Source organism: Phascolarctos cinereus, unplaced genomic scaffold, assembly GCF_003287225.1.
Source record: "Phascolarctos cinereus isolate Bilbo 61053 unplaced genomic scaffold, phaCin_HiC Scaffold_3;HRSCAF=262, whole genome shotgun sequence".
NCBI lineage: Eukaryota > Metazoa > Chordata > Mammalia > Diprotodontia > Phascolarctidae > Phascolarctos > Phascolarctos cinereus.
The window spans coordinates 78,310,622-78,331,729 of NW_027555736.1; the positions used below are offsets into that span (position 1 = coordinate 78,310,622).

Below are 21,108 nucleotides of genomic sequence, written 5' to 3' on the forward strand. Positions count from 1 at the left end.
TTCATCTTCACCCAGCTACCAAATTGATACTTATGTTACAGATTAGATTATGTTACTCTCCTGCTTAAGAAGATTTACAAATCCCTCTGTTTGCCTTTTAAAACTATTTACAATCTGCCTCCCATTTGTTTTTATGGGCTTAACACACATTATTCTGTGTACTCCAGCCAAACTAGTATGCTTGCTGATCCCTATCTGACAAGGCTGACCCCCACAGTTAAATTCACTCCTTCCTCATCTTATCGCATAGAATCCCTCTGCTCAAATGCCACCTCGTACAGGAAATAATTCTAATACTCCTTGTACCTTGCAGTCTCTACCATACAATTTAGCAGTTTTAAAAAAATTGTATTAAATTTTTTTCTCTTCAATTAAATTATAATTTACGAGAAGGCAGAGACCACGTTCTATGCTCCTTTCATACCTCCCGTGGCACCTGCCTTGGTGCACATTACATGTTGTTTATTATGCATGTGTTGATTTGATGTGAAATATGGTGAAGTGTGAAACTCTTACCCTCATAAGGATTTTTTTCTTTTTCTTATTTGCACTTATCCCAAGGGTGTTGTTCCTCTGGACAATAGGTTTCTCCACACTTTTAGACAGTGTTACTGGGCTTGTATTTCGTGTAGTCCAACGTCTGCCACCAAACAGTTCAACAGCATGAGCCAAAGTTGGACCTTCAAACCTTCCATCCTCCTATAAAGAATGACATGATTACAAATAGAGGACTGAAGGTAACACAGCTGAGAAGCTCCTTAGAAAAAGGAACATTAAATCTATGCCATCTTCTGCTATTGAGTTCCCTGGGCCTCTTCCCTTTTCGCCCTATTGTCAACATTATTTCCCATGGATTTAATTATCGTCTTCACTCAGCTATGTATCTTGCCCTGATTTCTCTTCTCAGCTCTGGTCTGGCATTACCAACTGCCTGCTGGACCTTTTACAGTGGATGTCCCATAGACATCTTAAACTCAAGAAATCCAAAACATAATTTACCTTTCCCTTCAGACCCACTGCTTTTCGGAATTTCCCCATTCTGTTGAGGGCAACACTACTGTTCTAGTCATTTTTAAGTTTGAAACCTTGACGCCATCCTCAGCTCCACATTCTCATTCACCCCACACAACAGTTGTTTCCAGGGTTACACAAAATCCAAGGACAGTGAGGAGTGATTGACTTGATATCACTGAAGAATGTGGTGCTTTGGATGAAGAAATTTTCCCGCTAATTTAAGACGAATGCTTCAAATGCCGAAATCTTGTTTAACTGTATTTGATGGAAAATTTTTAAAAATTACTGTGAATTTTTTTTTGCCTTACTCAACAGAGTTCATGAGAGATTGTCTAACTTTTTCTGGATAAACATCAGTTTTTGTACCATGCTCTGATACAGTAATGACTCTGGAAGCTGATCAGATATGCAGGATTAAGCTTGCCCTTTCACTGAATTTATTGAGATTTCTCTGCTAGTCAGGAGTTCTATTTTCTCCTTTCGTAGTTGCCTCAGTGACTTACAGAACTGTTTTCCTCTATATTTATTGAGTGGTCTTTGGTATCCTGTCCCAATCTTTTTTTAACACACAAAATGTGTTTCTCTTCAGAGTGGAGAAATGTGTCTGCTCCCAGGTACAAAATGACTGTACTTCTCCGCTGTTGTTTCCTGCTGTCAGTTTCCTCCTGTTTCACATTCCTCTTTATCCCACTGTCCTGTTTTTACTACTCATTCCCCTACTCTCTGAATATAACAGGAGGACAGAACTGATGACTTCCAGGGAAAACCACAAGATGAAGAACTGCAGAAGCATATGGGCTCTCCCAACAAACCCTACCCCGAGGAGAACATAAGCTTCTTGAGAGGAAAGACTGTCCTGTTTTTCTTTCTCCAACACCTAGAAAAAGACCCAGCACATTTTAGGCACTTAACAAATGCTTAAATGGCTGAATATTTTAAGAGCAATTCTTTTTTTTTTTATAAGAGCAATTCTTGTTGGACTGAGAGGTCTTTTGGCTTACTTCTGGGCTTATGGATACTCTGGAAGGTTAAAGATAATACAAGTTTAACCAGTTGATAAGCAAAGCATAATAAAGTACAAATTATATATATATACACATATATGTATATATATAAAACATACATAAAAATATACACACATAGATATGCATATAGTAAAACCTACATATAGTACTATAATACAGTAATAATACTTATAGTTAGGGCCATTTTCCTCCACAAGATCTCATATGACTTTCATAAATATGACCTGAATTGTTCTCATGGAGCTAGTAGAAAGTATATATAATTACCCCATTTTATAGATGATAAAACTAAGATAGGCATTATACAATGAAGCATATAGATTGACCTTGAATATAACCTAATTTTTTTCAAAATTTAGGATTTAACTTCTATTCATTCTTCAATCCTACCCTGTTATTACTCTTAGCTAATAAGCTACCTTAGCTATTAATTAGGATTAATTAGTTGTCTACAAAGTAGTAGGACAAACTGATGGCTATAAGTACTGAGAATCCTGGGTTCAAATCTTACCTCTGAGTTTCTTCTAAAAATAAGGAAGTTAGTCAAGAGACTTCTGAGGACCCTTCCAGTTCAAGATTTATGATTCTAGGAAGAATTTTTTTGGAGGATATACATAAATTCAGGCATTCCTCAGAGACATAGAGGGTTCCATTCTAGACCACCACAATAAAGTAAATATCGCAATAAAGTTAGTCACATGATTTTTTTTTTGGTTTCTCAATGCAAATAAAAGTTATATTTACAGTACACTGTAGTTTGTTAAGTGTGCAACAGCATTATATCTAAAAAAAAGTACATATTTTAATTTAAAAAAGTTATTGCTAAAAAATGCTAACCATCATCTGAGCCTTCAGAGAGTCAGAATCTTTTTGCTGGTGGAGGGTCTTGCCTTGATGCTGATGGCTGCTGACTGATCAGGGTGGTGGTTGCTGAAGGGTGGGGTGGCTGTGGCAACTTCTTAAGATAAGAAAACAATGAGATTTGCCACATAATCAACTCTTTGTGTCACTTGAATACTTAAAAGTCCAATGTAAGGTTATCAACTGGCCTAATTTCAAGATTGCTGTGCCTCAGAAAATAGGAAGGCCAGAGGAGAGGGAGAGAGACTGGGGAATGGCCAGTTGGTGGAACACTCAGAACAAACACAACATTTATCAATTAAGTTTGCCGTCTCATATGGGTACAGTTCATGGCACCCCAAACAATTATAATAGTAACATCAAAGATCACCGATCACAGATCACCATAATAAATATAATAATAATGAAAAAGTTTGAACTATTGTGAGAATTACCAAAATGTTACACAAAGACACAAAATGAGCACATGCTGTTGGAAAAATGGTGCCGACAGACTTGCTCAATGCAAGGTTGCCACAAACCTTCAGTTTGTAAAAAATGTAATATGTGGGAAGTGCAATAAAGTGAAGCATAATAAAACAAGCAATGCCCCTATATACATATGGATACACACATGTATCCATATGTACGCGTGTATATGTGTATGTATAATGCAGTCTCCGATGTGAGATACATAATTCAATATCTACACAACATGAAGTGATTTCTCTAAAGTTACACAGGCTATTAGGGGATTGTAATAGCATTTGATGTTTCAGCTGTAATGAGTGTTTAGTCACTAACATACACTGGCAGTTCACTAATCACAAAGTCTTGAAGTTAAAAAGGCAATCAAATGAAATTTTCATTGTTTATCTTTCTTTGCCCAAGTATCAATAATGTAGTGGGAGACCATTAATATCTTGTATCATTAATGTAAGGTAAATACTAAATTCCTTACCTGATAGAGACTGACATATTGCTTCCTTAGCCACTGTTGTCGCTGGTCGGGAAATTTCCTCATTTTTCTTACAGCTTTGGTTAATTCTAATAATCCATCATATACCATTTTAGCAGTGTGCTTTGGTGCCACAAAGTGTAATAATCTATTATCAGTAGTCTGAAGCCCATAAAGCAGTGTCACACTATTCTCTAAGAGGGACATGTTACTGAGTTTGTTCTGAACACACACAGTGTGCATATCGATGCCAGGATGTCCCATGTACACAGCCTTGGCTGAAAACAAATCCAAGAAACCTTCCACCAAACCATTTAATCCAGTATTGCCAAGTGACTGAAGTTTGCCAGGTTCAGCTAGGTTTCCTGTGATGCCTAACTTGGCTTTAGTATTGGCTAGCGAGGCAGTTGTAGGTTTTATCCAGGTCAAAGTACTATTATCAGGCTGAAGCCGAAGAAAACAGCGTGCTGATAGATGCGTATCCTGGTCATAGTGAATGACGGTGGCTCCCTGGAGTATGAACTGATGGACATCAGCTCTAATGGACAACACATACCAAGGAATGAGTTCTGTTCCATGGTTGAATGCTTTCTGCTCTTCTTCTGTTCCGTGGAAATCCCATTCTTTTGCCTGCTCAAAAATATCACTTTCTGAATCAGATAGCTCTCCAATTATAAACCTATATTGGAGGTGAGATCACAAAAAATTACCAGTGATTAGCTTTATAGTCTAATAACTATAAAATGTAATGAATTCAACAAAATGCTAACATAAGAACATTACACTTATTTAGCTATGGATTCCAAATTAGTAGAAAAATATGATGACTTTTGGAAATATAAAATGTAGAGGCATTTATCTAATTGATTTTAACCATATCCTCAATAATTTATGGCAATATAGACATCTAAAATGGATTTTCTAGGTCTGTTAGGTGACAAACACATAAGTATGAGTGAGCTAAAGTGATAAAAAAATTAAAATTATTTTTCACCTGTATCCAGAAGAATCTCTTTCAATAATCAATTATAACTAGTTCAAAGATATAAAATTATGAAATGTTATCATGTGAAATTGATGAGATCCTAATTTTCATTCTGGTAAGAATTAGTCTTGTTAAGGAGAAGGCAAACCTACTCTAAAACAGGAGAGAAAGGAGAGAATGAAATGATATTATATAAGTTTTGAGCTACTGGAAGGAGTGGAAGGACCTTGAAATGACCTCATGCTCAAAAAAAAAATAAACTAGGAAATCTTCTTTGCATGGGGCGGGTAGGGGCTTGGGGGAGGGGACAAAAGAAAGAGAATTGGGAAAAGGAGCAGAGAAATTGATTGGTGGAGGTTTAGCAGGTTTATGATTAACATACAGGAATGAATAAAGTGCAGTGGTTGAGACTGGGATGGAAAGAATAAGGGATTCTAGGGTGGTAGCTCATTAATCACTGAAGCAACTCACTGTAGAATCAAGACTAGGTGTAGAGGTGAGTGAAACTATTTAGTATATTTTTTGGAGAGGCGAATTTCATAATGACTGGTGAAGATTCTACATATTAGAAACTTGTTTTTAGTGGGGTCGCTCCGTTTTCTTTAAAGCCAAGGTAAACATGCTGGGGTACTTGCTCCTGGCACAACTGGCTCCTTACACAGCCCTAATCACCAAAAGTAAGCTTAATCATCAGTTATATGGATGAGGAGGAGGAGAAGAAAAGAGAGAGCTCTTGGTGAGTGGCCTCAATTTTTTCAGTGAATAGGAGGTAAGGTTCTCAGCTGAGAGGGTGGGGAAAGAGGGAGCCTTGGGAGGTTTGAGGAGAGGTGAAAAGAGGTTTGGAAAGTCAGTGCAGGTGAGTGGTTCAGTGAATCAATTATGGAGGTGTTATTGCCTTGCCATTGAGAGGGCCCAGATGATATTATGTAATAATCTCATCATTATGTAATAATAACTTGTAGTGGCCCCAGGCAGCACAGTTTTGTGGTTTTCTCCAGTTTCTTTCAGTACCACAAGAATAGGAGTGAAGGCAGAGGGTGATAAGAGTAGTCTAAGCTTAGCTGGGGTTTAGAAGGGCAGGATTTCCAGTAGGATAAAGGGGCAGGGAACTTGAGAGAAGAGAACAGTGTGGAACTGAACTAGCTTACCAAAGGGTCAAGAAGGGGAAGGGAAGAAATTGTAGCCAGGACAGGGGTAAATGACGAAAGAAAGTGTGAAAAGATGTGTATGAACTGATATAGAGCGAAGTAAGCTGAGACAAGAAAACAACATACACAATGATTACAACATAAACAGAAAGAACTTCTTAGTAAACTTGTTCCCATCATTCTCAACACTGTTTAGTTCTTTTTCAGTTTGCACAATTTAGTACGGGCTTTAAGAAACAAGGATCTAAGTAGTGAAGGCAATCATCTTGCTTATATATCTGCAGTAGAAGGGGGTGCTTGCCCTCCCATCCTGAACATGGCCAAATGGCACTTCCTGCAGAGAATAAAAATTATGAGATAAACATCAGTGGTAATAATTTCTGGTGATTAAATAAATTTGAATTATTATTCTTAATATTTTATCAAGGGAAATTGTGTTTTCCACATTCCGTATTAAATTTGAGTGTTCAGTTAAATACATTTTGCAAAGACAAATTATGAGCATGAAATAAACGTCTGGAAAAGACAAATTACAAGCCTTTTCTATAGCCCAATTCTGCTACTCAATGATGATGTAAATGGCATAAATAATGTAAATGTCTTCTTTAGTGTCAGTTTTTATTTTAAAACTCAAAAGAAACTAATCCCAGATGTTAATAATTCCATTAAAAAGCATTCTTCTAGGGACCAAAGCCTATTGCCTAAAACAAAATTGACAATCACATCTAATTGAATAAATTAATTTCATACAGGAAACTAGTAGTTTCCCTTTTTTAAATGATTACTTATTGAATTTCTGAAGCAGGGAGCCTGACTCTTTTGGAAGAAAGTACTCTATGGTTTTACATATTAAGAGATAGAAGTTTAAGAGACTCTCAACCAGAAGCGCAGGAAGCTATTTACTAATTAAGAGATTCGGAGGTCAGACTAGACATAGGTTTAAACCTCCATAAGGGACATTTGTATATCATTTTAAAGTCTGAAAATACTTTATAAACATACACATTATCTTATTCTACCCTCACAACACTGTATGAAGTAGAGACTACAAATATTATCATCCTTTTACATACGAAGAAATAGAGGCACAGAGAGAGTGATTTACACTAACCAGTGGTAGAGGCAGGATTTGAACAAAGGTTTCCTGACTCCTTTGGGTATGCTGCATCAGGAGAATGCCTTCCTCCCACTAGATGGTCAGATCGCAGAATTCTGAATTTGGGATTATCCACAAAGCATCTCCAAAGGCTGTCACTACTCAGGAAATTTCCCTTCTCAGACTAGAAGACTAGATATTTTTATTACACTCTCTAGAGAATTCAGAGAATTTCTCTTCCTTCACACAAGAGCTAGGTTCCCCCCACAATCATCCACGTACACTCTTCAGGTCAAGGGCAAGCACATGTCTACCTCTGCTAGGTACTTGTTTCTAGTCATCATCAACTGCTCCTAAGAGGAGGAAACTGTCCAGAGGTTCCACTTCTGTGTTCGCAAATACTGAAGTTGCTTTATCTGGTCAGAATCTTCTATTATTCCACCTTTCTTTATGCTTTATGACTCCTGACCCTGTTCCCAGGCCACCCCACTGCACTGGCTAGACTCTCTTCTTCCCTTACTTACTTGGTGAATCAATGATTTCACCTTATCCTTTTCTCTTGAATCCCTTGCCCTCCTTGTCCTGTTACCAGTCATGCCTTGCCAATCCCCCAGTATGAATTATTCCCACCATATGGCTTTCACTTACATTCACATGCTGCTTAACAGAGCTGAAGGAAACTGTGACACTATGCTGAGTGAATCCACTACAGATTAATGTCTTTTATCTCAACTGGGTCTTCACCAAATTGCCTAACCCCTGCCTGTCCCTCTCTTCCTAGCTGCTGTTACAAACCTAGCTCAAGGCTCCCACAGCACCCCGTCCTACCACCTCTTAGCTCAAGTACTTGCTGCATAGTTTATTGAAAAAAAAACTGAGTCTGTTCACCGAGACTTCTCTCTTCCTTCTCCTCCTCATCCCACATCACTTGGGTATCATCCCCTACCATTCTTCTCCACTTCAATCTTGGATAAAGAGGTAGCCCTTCTCCCTGCCATGATCCCATTCCCTCCTCTTCCCACTTACCACAGCTGTAAGGAAAATGAGGACATTTTCCAACTAAAGGTAAGAGATTACCCCTCTCCCCCATCATCCCTAGTCTTTCTTCACCTTACTTCGAGCCCACTTACCTTACTTCTTGCCCACAAACACACTTGTGGCTCCTTAAAAAAAATCTCCCTTGATCCCAGCATTCCTGCTGTCATCCTATTTCTCCTTCTCTTCTTGGCTAAACTCCTTGAGAAAGCTTTCTCTACTAGGTAGATGTTTCTACTTCCTTTCAAATTTTTCTAAATTCTCTGCAATCTCACCTCATCATTCAACTGAAAATTGAATGATACTGAAATCCAAAGTTACCAATGATCTCCCCATGAACATATTGAATAGCCTTTCCTCAATCTCACACTTCTTGATCCCTCTGTATTCTCTAACACCATCAATTACTGACTTCTCTTTTCTGGCATGACTTCCCCTCTGCTAGTATGTGCCCCTCTGATATTACTTTCCAATTGTCCCTATTTATATCTTGCACACATACATTTTCATGTTTCTCATTAGAATGTGTGGTACTTTAGGGCAGGGAAGGTGTTTTTGTTTTGTTTTTTATTACATTTCTTTGCATGCATAGCACTTAGCACAGAACCTGGTATATAAGTGATTAATAAATGTTTGGTGACTGACTCAATGATTATCATTCCCCCAAAACACATTCCCTCCCAAACCTCCCTATTTCTGGGAAGGCACCAGCCTTCCAGTCACCCAAGTTTGTCCTTATTCTCACTCCACAAATCCAATTAGTTGCCAAATCTCTATAACATTTTACATCTGTGTCCTTCTCAACCACTCAAGTAGCAACTACCCAAATTCATGGCCATCCCTTTCCTCTCTATTACTGCAACAGCATCCCAATAGGAAGTTCCACAGTTGAAAAAGTAATCTTCCTAAAGCTTAAGTCTGATCATGTTCTTCCTATACTCAATCAACTCCAGTGCTCATTATGACCTCTAAGAACAAATGCAAATTCTTCTCTTGTCCTTTAAAGCCTTTTATAATCTGTCTCCAACTTACCATGCTAGTCTTATTATGCATTACTCTCTCTCTCTCTTTTTTTTTTACTTTTTTTTTTTTGGCAAGGCAATTGGGGTCAAGTGACTTGCTCAGGGTCATACAGCTAGTAAGTGTCAAGTGTTTGGTTTGAGGCCGGATTTGAACTCAGGTCCTCCTGACCTCAGGGCCGGTGCTCTATCCACTGCGCCATCTAGCTGCCCCCTATGAATTACTCTCTTCATGCATGCTGTGGTTGAACCTCTTATTGCTCCTTATTCATTGGATTCTCTCTCTCCTGCACCCATGCCCTTGCACTGGTTAAGCATGTACATGCCATTTGTATGTACATGCACATGAGAACATCTGTTTCTAAGGGGAATGTGTGTGTATATACACATGGATGTTGTCCTCCTCAGCTATATTATAAGCTCCTTGAAGGAAGGATTATTTCACCCTTTAAAATCCTTAAGTGCCTGATACATAGTAGGTGATTAATAAATGATTGTTGAATAACTGACTGATGTCCCACAGCAAAGTACAAGTACTTAAGAAGTGAATTAAACATATTGAGCATGTTATGCTTAACAGCAGCTGCTTGTTGAACTCACTTCATAAGTCTATAAATGAAAGCATATACTACAGATGAAAAAGAGCTGGCAGAGTTGTAAATTGGCAGTTCAAAAGAAATGATTTAATAAAGTAGGAGGAACAGGGAGGTATCCTGGACTGGCCTGGACTGGGATTCAGGAAACCTGGCTTCTTGTCTCAATTCTGCTAGCTCAACCAGGTTACCTTTTGGGGCTTTCATTTTCTTAGTATACTCTGGCTCTATGATCTTAGGATGTTCCCTCCAATGATGCAGACTGCAACTCTCTATGCTTGCCTATCCTATGTGACTCTTGTCCATGTTCTCCCATAAACTAGGCACAGCTTTGATTTGTTCTGACACTGTGAAATTTTCAAATTAAGATTTTTACAAGTTTCGTAAAGGATATGTTTGTGGTTTTGATCTAAATTTTTTGCCCAAGAGTGTTTTCAGCATGGAAATCTCATGGCAGGAGGAAAAGTTTTCAGAACTTTTATGATGAAAGTGATAGGATTAGGGGTAGAAAGCCTGGGGAAATAGAATCAAAGAATGAAAGGGGTAGTAAGTCGAAATTAGGACCCAAAGTTTAAAAGAGTAGGCAAAAGAGAGCATGCTTTTCAACAAGGGAAACAAAAGTATGATAGAAGGAAATCAGATTCTGCACTGTGAGGAGAGCACTTCTTAAAAAGTCTATAATAAATTTCACATGTGAATACATTTAGATTAGACCTGTAATTTCACGGGTGTAGGGAACGCTAGGCGAGGAAACTCTTATTGAGATGGGGGGACACTCTCTCCACAGTCTCAGAGAACTGGCTTGGGCATTGAGAGGCTAAGTGACTCATGCAGGGTCAAAGTCAATTTTACAGTTGCAAAGAGTTAAATTTAAGTCTGTTGTCAGGAAAAAAAAAACAACCCAACTTCCCAACAATTGGAGCTGTCCAAAAGTATGATGGGCTGCTTGGGGATCCTGGTAGGCCTTCAAGCAGAGGGGAGATAGCCACTGGGGGCCATCTCCAGTCATCCTAATCTATATCTTGCCACTGGACCCAGATGGCTCCAGAAGAGAAAGTGAGGCTGGTGATTTTGCACAGCCCTCCCTCACTTAAATCTAATTCACTTGCGAGTCATGACATCACCTTTCTAACGTCATCATCTTCAAGAATGAAGAACAATCAAATTGTACTTAACTCAGTTGTCTACATGCTTTGAGAATCTTTACCTAGTACTCAGCCTTTGTACCAACCCAAGGCTTTCCTTAACTGATTTGGGTAATTTTGTGACTTGACTGTACTCTCTCTCTCTTTCTTACTTTCTCTTCCTTCCTTCCTTCCTTCCTTCATCTCTCTCTTGATCTCTTTTTGCAACATCATTGATCTTAAAACCTAAACATCTGATATGGGAAAAAAAAAAGAGTGAAGAACAAGCAACCTGTGAATGGTAGGGGCTGCCCCACTGGGGACCCAATTGGCCAGCCCCAGTTGGCAACATAGCTCCTTCCTTCCTTCTTCCCTTCCCTTTTCTTTCTTCCTCTCCTTCAGTCCACGTAGAGTATTATACCCTTACCTTCAGGTGATCTGCCCAAAGGAATGTAAATTTTGATTGCTGAAATCTCACAAGATATCTTGGGGTTTATTACCGAGATTTCTTTCTTAAGGATGATGCCTTAAACCCAGATCACTCTGGCTCTCACTGATCGGCCAATAGTAGGTCCCAGCCAAGCCCACTGGGCCACTGTTTGGGCCCTGATTGGCTCAGAGTGAATGTAAATAGCAATTGTTTTTGTTTTGGCCAGAAACCCCTCGTGTGTGTGTGTGTGTGTGTGTGTGTGTGTGTGTGTGTGTGTGTGTGTGTGTGTTTGACTAGATAAAAGAGAACATTCTTTGCCTTGTTTCTTACCTAGCCTTAATCATTACATGGGTGTTGCCTCAGTCAATCTGAGACCTGGGAAATACATTAGCTTAAAAAGGACAAGGTCTTCTACTGCATTAGGGGCAATCTCCAATCATTCAGATCTATATCTTGCCACCGGACCAGATGGCTCCAGAGGAAAAGTAAGGCTAGTGAGCTCTCCCTCACTTAAATCCAATTCACTTGCAAGTCATGGCATCACCTTCCTGATGTCATGGTCCTCTTTAAGAACTAAGGACAAACAACAGATGACCACTTGACAGGTATGTTCTAGTGAGGATTCCTTCCATTTATCTACTGAACACTCAAGTCCCTTTTAACTTTCACACTTTGTGAGTCTCTATCCTTTATGCCATGTAGCCTCTCAAACACACACGTGTGTTGTTTAAACACACATACCATAAATCTAGATATGCACTAGCCAGCATACAGACAAAAAAAGAAGCCAGGGTTGGTTTTTCTGTTGACAAATATACATATGAAGTCAAGAATGTGGTACAGTAGAGAACAATTACTTTGCCCTCTTCCTTAGCTTTTGTGCTTGCCTGGATTCATTTGCCCACCAATCTGGAAAGGATGTCAGGAGTAAAACAGATTTTGTAGCCCCAGTCTCCATGGTGGTTTTTTTTTTTGCAGGGTTAGAACTCCCTAAAATGGATTTTTGGGGCATATGATCTGCATGAGTGGTTACACAGATCCAAAGAACAAACTTATTCTTAGCTTAGGAGTATTTTGCCAGACTTTTGATCTGGCATTTGGGTGTGGTAGCTCACAGCCTCCAATAATCAAAATGCTGTTAGCCAATACTTATCAAGGACAGGCTTTCTAGTCACTGCAAGCTAGGAATTTGGAATGTAGACGGCCAGTATTCAGCCCAGAAGAAATCAGAATTATAAATGGGTGATATATAGCAGCCTGGTGGCCATGAGTTACAGCTACCCAACAGAGAAAACCTAACGTCCAGTGAAGAGCACAGTATGGACACCTAGCAAGGATGGCACACCCAGCAGAAACAATGTGTCCAAGAATGGAGTGAAGATGTGAGAGTGATGCAATTGATACCTAGCATAGAACATCATGATAGAGGGTGCTCAGGGCATTCACCTCATCATTTTCCATTTAGGTGCAGGAATTCATCATGCCCTTGGCACTAGGTATCCTCTTCCATCCTCTTTTTCAGGTTTTTTTTTTTAATGTGTTGTATTCTCCCAATAGATTTTGAGCTCCTTGAGAGCATGGACTGTCCTATGCTTAGCACAGTGCCTGTCAGTGAGAAGACACTTAACAAATGCTTGACTCTGATATCACTGGAAGACATTAGCAGTTCTGCAGCATCAGGGGTATCGAGTTGTTCTGGCCACATACATAGCCTAGCCATGTATGTCCCTTTAACACATGTGGCCCCTGCTCAACACTTTCTTACATGTGTAACCTCTATATATGTTCCTGGTTTATGTTCTTTCTCTCTCTCTCTCTCTCTCTCTCTCTCTCTCTCTCTCTCTCTCTCTCTCTCTTTTTTAGTGGGGCAATTGGGTTAAGTGACTTGCCTAGGGTCACACAGCTAGTAAGTGTCAAGTATCTAAGGTTGGATTTGAACTCAGGTCCTCCTGACTTCAGGGCTGGTGCTCTATCCACTGCACCACCTAGCTGTCCCTATGTTCTCTTCATATGTGTATTTGAAGTGTGGTAACCTGTGTGAGACCACACTCCATATGCGCATAGGAGGAATCCTCTCTTGCCAACTTATTGGATGGAATTTGTCCCTAGCTACTGGCACACAATAGGCCCTTAATAAATTCTTGTTTACATAAATGCCCTGTCTAGTCCAAACCTCTTATTTTATAGATAAGGCAACTAAGTAACTTTCCCAAGATCCCAAAGGTTGTAATTGTCAGAGATGGCATTGCAGCCCAGGTTTTTTGATTCTAGAGTACCAGCGCTAACTATCATTTTCATGGATTCAGTGAAGATTTTGGTTGGATATAGAGATCTTTTCTAAAAAGGCAAGAAGGGATCAGCTTATGAAAAGTTTTAAATGCTAAACAGAAGAGTTTATAATTGATCCTGGAGGTAATAGGGAACCACTGGAGTTCAATGAATGCGTATGTGTGATTATGTGTGACATGATCAGACTATGTGTATATACACAAAACATATAATACATATGTGTGTGTGTATGTGTGTGTATTTGTGTGTGCAGGTATTTCTCTCATTTTCCCATGCCATGATTAAATGAGTTTTTCAATGTTACTTTTACAAGCCAGACCAGTTATACTATAACTATTGCATATGTGCATGCGCGTGTATGCATGCATACATACACACACACACACACACACACACACACACTGAATACAATGAAAAAAACCATGTCCAAAGCAGAGTTTACTATCTCTTCCTCCCTACTTCCCCTGCTCCAATCCTTACCTTTAAGTTTCCCTATAACTATTACCATCCTCCCAGTCATTCAAACTCACAATATAGTTGTCATCCTTGACTCTTCATTCTCACTGAACCCACATACCCAAGCTGTTGACAAGTTTCACCTTCATAACACTCCTCGTACACACTCCTTCTGTTCACACAGCCACCACCCTCTCTGCCAGCCCATGTCACATCATGCTTGGACTATCACAACAGTCTGCTGGTAGGTCTCCCTGCTTCAAGTCTCTTCCCATTCCAATCTGTCCTCCATTCAGTCCTTGGTAAGCTAACCCCTTCCTACCTTTCCAGTCTTCTTACACATTACTCCCCAACACATACTCAATGATCCGGTTTTGTTCCTGGCATATAACACTACAACTCCCAACTCCCTGCGTTTTCGCTGGATGTCTCCCAGCTCAAACATGATCTCCTACAGGACCCTTTCCTACGGAATCCCCTTCATACTCCCAGAGTGCTCCCCTGTGAGACTACCCTTCATCTGCATCATATAATACTTCTTATATGTACAGAGTTATTTGCATCTTGTATACCCCATTAGAACGAGAGTTCTTTGAGGGCAGGGACCATGTTTTTGCCTTCTTTGTATCTTCAGCACTTAGGAGAGTGTCTGGCACATAATAAGTATATAGTAAATGCTTGCTGACCATTGATTAAAGAAAAGCTAAGGCTGGTTTACTACCAGCAGATATACATGATAAAGACAAGAATGTGGGACAATATGACAGAAGACAATGACCTTGCCTTCTTCCTCGGTTTTTGTGCTTATGTGTGTGTATGTACACATGTATGCAGTGTGCGTGTGTGTGTGTGGCCTCAGGGGCCAATGAGAGTCAGAAGACCCAAGAAGCAGAAGTGCAGATGATCTTACCTCACCTCATTTTGGTCCTCTTTAACCTAAGAGAGTGATGACCTTGTGCAGAGAAGCCAGAATGGACATGCCATATCTTGCTGAAGAGAGACACAGGCCCTGGCACACTGATGGGGACCCCCTCCACCCTCATCTCACAGAGATTTTCTGGTGACTTTCAGGAGCTGAAGAGCTAGGGGACTGTTCATCATATCTGAGACAGAGGTTGTACCTAACAGCTGAAGAAAGGAGCAATAAGCATATTAGGGAGAGATGTGGTACGTAAGTGTTCAGAAGCCTTTTTTTCCCCCAACTCTTTCTGCCTCTTACTAGGAGCATTACACTCCTCTCTTGCCTCTTGGGTCCTCAGAGTCTAACTGGCTTCTGACAGAGTTACACTTACACATGCACAAACTCATACTCACATTTAGAAAGAGGGATGTGCATTTATGAATGACAAGAGGCCATATTAAAGTGTGAAAAACCATTTGGGAACACTGCAAAAACGCTAAAGTTGTTAGCACTGCAAATATCAAATCGAAGAGCAGCATAATATAAAGAACTGGAGGAGGGGGGTATCAGGAAAACCTGGGTCCAAATCCTGTCCCTGATAGCCACGTGACCCTAGGCAAGTCACTTCACTTTGATGGGCCTCAGTTTCCACACCTGTAAAATAATCAGGTTGTACGTGATGTTCCCTAGATCCCTTTCAGCTTAATTTATGATCATATGACCTCTAATTTGCTGACAAGGAAAAAACTTAAAACTATGAACCCAACAGAAGATAATTATGGATATTTATATTGACAATGAACATGAAAGGCAACAGAATCTGCCATATGTAGAAGTATTTAAGTCGACACTTTAAATTAAAACTCTCCATAAAGAAGGTTTAGTTGTATGTCAAGTGTAAAATGATATATTTGCTAATTCCAAGTAAGCAAACACAGTCCTGACAATAGAGCAGCTTTCTACCAGAGAAGGGAAACAAATTATAATAGAGTACAAATGCCACACAGTCTTAAGTAAAATGCATGCAAATGCACATAAAGTGAGTTTTACATCCTGAGAATAGTACTATAAAACACTTCAAATAAAGTCTAATCAAATCTGGGAGGAAGACAGTGATTGATGCTTGCAAAACATTTTTCACCCTATTTTCAGTGAGTAATACCAGTCATTGTAGATGGTTTTCCCCTTGATTAGTGACAATATTTAAGGAGGAAAACAGAAAGTAGTCATTACAGTAGGTATAAAAAAAATGAAAGCCTTTTTTAGTTGCAGTGGAGAACTAAATAGGTATGAACTAGGAAACACTGAAAGATGGGAAAAAGAGAAGAGAAAACAGGGTTTTAGACCTGGAAATTATGGGCAACCACAAAACAAAGACTTTAGGAGATCAGACGTAGATAAGCTGATCTATATTTCACAATCTCACCCTTAGTGATCACAGGACCCATCTAGAAATCTCAATTCCTACTTGAAGGGTAAATGATCTTGCATTTATTTCCTTGCTAATATTATCACTATGGCATGTGGAGGAGGAGGAAGAAGAGGAAGAGAAGAAGAAAGCCATATACACACACAAGAGGTTATAGTCTCAGCTCACTGTGCATCATTTGTTTCACTCTATTCCTGGGGACAAATGCATCTTCTTTACTTTTGATTTTATCTGAATTCACTCTGGTAAAGTTTAAGATTAAAACTTTTGTATATAAGGGAAGGGGAAGGGGAGGAAGATGGTTAGGAGACAAAACTTATGCAGTAATTATTAGGTAAAACCCAAATTTTCATCTTTTAATTTATTTTTTAATTTTTAATTTTTTTAATTTTTAGGCAGTTGGGGTTAAGTGACTTGCCCAGGGTCACACAGCTAGTAAGTGTCAAGTGGTTGGTCTGAGGTCACATTTGAACTCAGGGCCTCCTGACTTCAGGGCTGGTGCTCTATCCTAGCTGCCCCAAAACCCAAATTTTTATAGAGAAAAACCTAAACACTGTTCTGAATTCCTGGTGTATGGTTGTTCCCACTTAGCAGAATTTTGTTTATGTAAAAACTAATAGTCCTAATAGTTCTGAATGATTTTAAAATGTTCCTAACTTTGGGTAATTTGAAGTCAAGGTCATGTAAGCATATATGTGCCTAGCCAGCAATGAAAACTTGGTGTAACATACTTAAAACCAGTCAGTGATTACAAGTAAATCACTTTCATATGCAAGGATAAATGTAAAAACATTTTTCACCTTAAAAAACAAACACTTTAAAGTCACAAATAATACAGATTCTCAAAAAAAGGATATCATAGTTCTGGTTCTGAAATGACTGGCCATATGGTTTCTAAAATTTCATGTAACAAATGGAAAGCTCTCATTTGCAAGCTATTATTTTATGAAAGCAGCTAAATTAGAAAAGAAGTATAGAACAGGTAAGGTATAATATAAGGACATTCAGGGAAGTTAAATTATGTAACCCAATCTCTTCATTTCTCAGGTGAGGAAAAAGGCCCAGAGAAAAATTTACTTGCAAAAGGTCACACAGCTAACTAAGAGGCGCAGGTGAGACCAGAAACCAAGTCACCTAGTACCCAACCTAGGATTTTGTCCAGTGCATCATCACTGTTTTTATTAATGATGTAAATTCATAAAGCTCACCTAAATCCAAATTTGAATGAGAAAGGAATAAATACTCAGAAAGCACAAATAATTCATATTTTTTCTTGAAAAAAAGTGAAACCTACTGCAATCGAGTTTTGTCCTTTAAGGAGTTTTTCCTTGAATTGTCGCCTTCACTGAAGCTGTCTTCTTCTTCAGGTTCCAGACTGCGATTGCAGCTTCGGATAATTTGAAAAATACTGTTAACAGTAGATTCCTTCTCTGGGTTGTTTAAGCCATTTTGCCCTACTCGTTGTAAGAAATTATCTTGTCCGTTGTAATCAGCTACAAACTAGAAAGAAATATATTTAGATTTGAAAGTGCAACTAAATATTGCATGACCAAGTAACCTACTCTGCTTACGCTGTTGTGACTTTACAGTTGGAAAAAAAAGAAAAATAGCATTTATGTATGTTGTACTTGAAAGCAAACAAGAGGCCAGAGCTCTTGACCTTTTCATTTCACTATTTTAAATACTCAACTTCATTCTGATTTTCACTAAAGTAACTCTGACACATTACTAAAGAGTAAACATTTTACTTCGAATTAAAAAGAGAATAATCTACTGCTACAAACTTGGAGGAAGTAAGTAGACTGTTTTATCTATGCACTGAAACCAAAGGGAGAAGGGGAGACTAAAAGAGCACAATTTAATTAAGTAGTTGAGTTTAAATTTAAGATCCCCATGAAAAAGTCACTTGGCCTTTGTCAGTCGCAGGGGCAATAGAATATTTTCTTTCTGTGAGCGTGCACAAGCCTGCAACCCAAACAATGAAGTTTATGTCCTGAATATGTGGCTTTCTTTCTGCTGGAATCTTTTCCATACCAGAAGCCAGAGCTACAGACAGTTGCCAACATGACAGTAGGTCTTGCTTTTCTCTGCCTTAAGAACATGAGAGTTATAGTGTTTATCACTTGGAGGATGTGCTATGATTTTTTTCCCCATGGGATCACAGATTTAGCAGGGACCTAAGAAGTAAACCACCTTTGCTTTACAGATGAAGAAACTGAGGCCCAGAGTGGTCAAGTGATTTGTCCAAAGTCACAAAGGCAACTAAGTCAAAATCTGACCCAAGGTCCTCTCACTCAAATTCAGCATTCTTTCCATCAAATCATATTGCCTCCTATTTCTTATGTACTACTCTTCCTGCCCCAGACTCACAGCTTATAGGAAAAAAGATGTGATTTGAAGGGCAGAAGCTGCTTTGTTACTACACCCTCTGCAGCTCACCTAGGTGCACTTTAAGTCTCTGCCACTGCGTCACAGGTGCTGCTTCTGTTGTCTATGGTGACACAGAAGGCTCCAAGGGCTCAGAGGAGAGGTCTCTAGTCCTTTGCAAAGTGGGCACAAAAGTCAGTAAGTCACTATCAGCCTCTGTCACTGTGAAAGTGATGGGCAACGAAACATCTTGCATCTGCCATAACACAGGCCAAGTTTCCTTATATTCTTCATATGGCCTTCTATGGTTTTTAAGGTTTTCTATCCCCTCCAACCTCCAAACCTCCAGTTTATTTTAAGCAACTGAAACAGGGCTTTTCCATCTTCCTTTCCTGCTCTTTCTTTACCTCCACCTACCTAGATGTCTCAGAGTTCAAGTGTACAGCATCTCCCCTGTTTGCAGGGTCTTCAAAAACTTGTAATGCACTTGGGAGGCATGAGAGGCAGCAGCGAATGGAAGTCTGGAGATAATCCTCCTAAGGATAGGACAACTAGGTGGTACAGTGGACAGAACTCAGAAGCAGGAGGTAGTAAGACCCAAATTCAAATCCAGTATCAAACACTTACTGGCCAAGTTTCTTATCCTCTGACTGCCTAATTTTCCCTATCTGTAAAATGGAGATAGTTATACTACCTACCTCTCAGAGTTGTTGTGAGGATAAAATAACATAATATTTGTAAGTATTTTGTAAACCTTAAAATGCTACATAAATGCTAGCTATTTTTATTAAAAAGCATTATTGTTATTTTACATTATTAAAATGAGTTGTTCCATCTCTTAGGAGGCTTCTTTGTCGCTCTACATTCATTTTCCCCAAGGAAAAATTAAATGACCACTTGAGTTTTAAAATTCAGAAAACAAATTAGCAGTTTTCCTTCTAGAGGCTCTCTTCCTGTGTCCATGCCTACACCTTCTTTTCAGAATATTGCCCTTTATAGAACACAAGAAGGCAGCATGGTTGGGTGGAAAGAACCCTGACCCCAGGGTCAGAGGATGTGAGTTCAAGTCCTCCCTTCGATGTTCACTTCTGACTTGTACTGGCTGTGTGTCTTTAGGCAAGATAAGAAATTTCTCTGGACCTCAGTGCCCTCATCTATAAAATAAAGGGGCTGGAGTACAGAGATGATCTCTGACATCCCTTCCAGGCCCAGATGTATGATCCTATAAGGCCCTGAATACAGAGAAGTAGCATTTTGTCAGTCAGTCAGCTAGCTTTAGTTAAGTGCTTATGATAGTCCTTGGAGGTGTTTGGGAGATATTAGTGATATGTTAAGAACCAACAGTAACACAATAGCAACAAGGTATTCCCTTTAATTAATACTAATTAGCTAAAAAAAAACATACAAAAAAGGAGGCAGGTTGTAGCCACTGTAGCTTTGAAAGGATTTACCTCTAAAGTTTCATCCTGTGAGTTATATCGTGGGCAAAGTTTCATAAATCCAGATGTTCCATCTAGAATTTCACAAAGCTCCTTTAAAAAGACGCCACAAAAAGGAACCACTTTACAGCCAGGGATATTCAGAGCCCGGTTCACCACTTTCCTGTATTCAGAGGAAGATTCATGTTGGGCCATTGCATCCTTCAGGCTTCTCATGGTTTCAATGTCAGACTGGTCCATAAACTGCCACATCTTTAAAACTTTCCTTGACCTATTGCAAACAGACATAATTTGGTGGCTGAAGGAGAAGTAAAACAACTCAAGAGTAAACAGTCACAACTCTACATGGACTAGTTCTTCACTTTACTTCAACTAACACTGCGTAAGAAAGAAATTTTAGCCTTCTTCTCCTGTAGGTTAAAAAGCACCCATAGTTCTCTGGGAACCACAGAGCCAAAAGATCAGGCATAGGTTCCAGTACAGATTTAGTTTTGAGATACATACGATAAAATATCTTCAAACAAGAGAGAACGACAGTCATAATTAACAATACCTCTAAGGTCCATTCTAGCTGGAAATCTATGAATGATATAAGTGTTTTAATAGCTATAATAATGTGGGTAAACATCAGAGGTCAAGCGTTTGTACATCATTTTGTGCCACAATTACATACACAACCATCTGTCTGCACACACATTTTATTGAAAGTGCAACTGGCTATCTGTACCTTTACATAATAGTCTGACACTACTAAGTGGACAAACGGCTCTAGTAATCATTCTGTACCTTTTCTTCCAATGTGGTTTCAAGAACCAATTTCATTTCAGGCTAACACCAGGGACACGGGTTTAAGCTGAAGTGGGCCTGGGGAGAGGTTCCAAAAAGATAAATCTGTAAAGATAAGTCCGAGGCTATCCTTGGTTTTAAGGGCTAAACCCCACCCCCCACACACCTGCTTCT

General features: G+C 39.2%; 1 protein-coding gene across 1 annotated transcript in view; it reads right to left on the reverse strand.

Moving 5' to 3' along the window:
- The window catches only part of PLCE1 (phospholipase C epsilon 1), a 339,193-nt gene that overhangs the window by 116,830 nt on the left and 201,255 nt on the right, over positions 1-21,108 (reverse strand). The window contains exons 6-9 of the mRNA XM_020964068.2: positions 20,161-20,419; positions 17,637-17,842; positions 3,841-4,516; positions 517-699 (exon numbers count right to left, since the gene is read on the reverse strand). Coding sequence (XP_020819727.1) covers positions 517-699; positions 3,841-4,516; positions 17,637-17,842; positions 20,161-20,419 — 1,324 coding nt within the window. The remainder of the gene's footprint in view (positions 1-516; positions 700-3,840; positions 4,517-17,636; positions 17,843-20,160; positions 20,420-21,108) is intronic.